Below are 1484 nucleotides of genomic sequence, written 5' to 3'. Positions count from 1 at the left end.
TTTTTAATAATTTGACTAGTTCCTTAAAGAGTGGTCCCTGAGTGTCCATGAATTGTTCCAAAAACCTACAAGCTTAATTATTAGATTAAAGATGATCAACCCCTAACAACTGCTATTGTTTTCAAACAAATGAAAGTGGGAATAAATTACCATAAATATTTAAAGAAAACAGAAAGGAAAAAATTACCATACAAAACAGAGTATATTTAATTCATTAATAAACAAGGGATCTGCCACACAATTAAATTTCAGAAAAGGAGTTTACTGCAAGAGGGAGTTCAAGAACTACAGCTCTCTTTAAATGATTATGAAAATTCTTTAAAATATTTGGGTGGCAACATGGATAAAAATTATGAACAATAATAAAGTTAACTATCCCCCACAACCTTAGTACCTAGAACAGATAATACTGAACCATACCACTATCACGCATTACATTTAAATCATAATCATAAACAATAAACTACAGCTTCTCTGTTAAGAGAAAATTCCAAGAAAATGTTCCAATGTTGCTGACAAAACTGTCACAATACTTACCCATGTCTTATTTCCATCTCAGCCCATTCGCACCACACACTTGCAAGGTCATCTACTTTAACATAGAGAACTTCAGTTGCTCTTTCAAAGATGATTCGCGCATCTACAATCTGGTTATTTTCTTCATAGAACTTTGCAAAGTTCACCCACAATGAAAAAAGTTTTCCTGTGGCTTGTTTTGGATCAATTGTCTTCACAGCTTCCATATATGTTGCTACAATCTGTAGAAAAAACCCAATAATAAATATTTTTCTTTTCTGAAATACTGCATTATTTAGCAATTACTATTTCTAGTATTATTACTACAAATATTTACAATAATAATTTCATAACTAAGTACCACAGACACTGCATTGTAAATACATTTAGTACTGTACGATTTTATTTTGAAAAGTTATAGTAAACTCAAATATTTTACTTTGTAAGTTATTATCTTTCTTACCATTTTTGGCTTCCCTTCATAGAGAGTTACACGTTTCTGCCATTCCAATACATTGTGTGGGTTCTGGCGAAGCATAACAGAATTCAACAGGAGGGGCCGCCGTTGCATAAGGTCCTCATATCGTGCCAAGCTGTTTGGTTATATTACATAAGTTATTCAGTTAATGCATTAGTCATTTTATCTCAGATCCTGAATATTAAGTCATACATACTAATCACCATATACGACTGGTAATTAAGATAAACTGACAAGAAAGCCCTACCGTAATTCCAACTCTGTTTCCTCTTCTACATCCACTTCAATGCCAACTTCTTCCATTCGTTTCTTTAGTGTTAATTCTTCAAACTGAGCATAAGCATCAAACACTTGTGTGAAATCTCTTACTGTCATAACACTTCGTAAACCTTCTTCATAGACGTCTCTTGCCTAGAAAGATATAAGACATATGAAAAAGAATTAGTTAAAGTCATATGCTTCAGCAACACACAGAGGATATGTAAATGTA

At 32.5% G+C, this 1484-nt stretch overlaps 1 protein-coding gene across 1 annotated transcript in view; it reads right to left on the bottom strand.

The window, feature by feature from the left end:
• The window catches only part of LOC119592589 (pre-mRNA-splicing factor syf1 homolog), a gene marked incomplete in the record, with an annotated part of 9937 nt that overhangs the window by 4460 nt on the left and 3993 nt on the right, over positions 1 to 1484 (bottom strand). Inside the window, 3 exon segments of the mRNA XM_037941467.1 lie at positions 538 to 758; positions 980 to 1109; positions 1242 to 1405. Coding sequence (XP_037797395.1) covers positions 538 to 758; positions 980 to 1109; positions 1242 to 1405 — 515 coding nt within the window.

This window comes from Penaeus monodon, chromosome 30 (assembly GCF_015228065.2).
Source record: "Penaeus monodon isolate SGIC_2016 chromosome 30, NSTDA_Pmon_1, whole genome shotgun sequence".
Taxonomy (NCBI): Eukaryota; Metazoa; Arthropoda; class Malacostraca; order Decapoda; family Penaeidae; genus Penaeus; species Penaeus monodon.
Note: the sequence above shows the minus strand (reverse complement) of the source record. Positions and strands in the feature narration are given on the sequence as shown.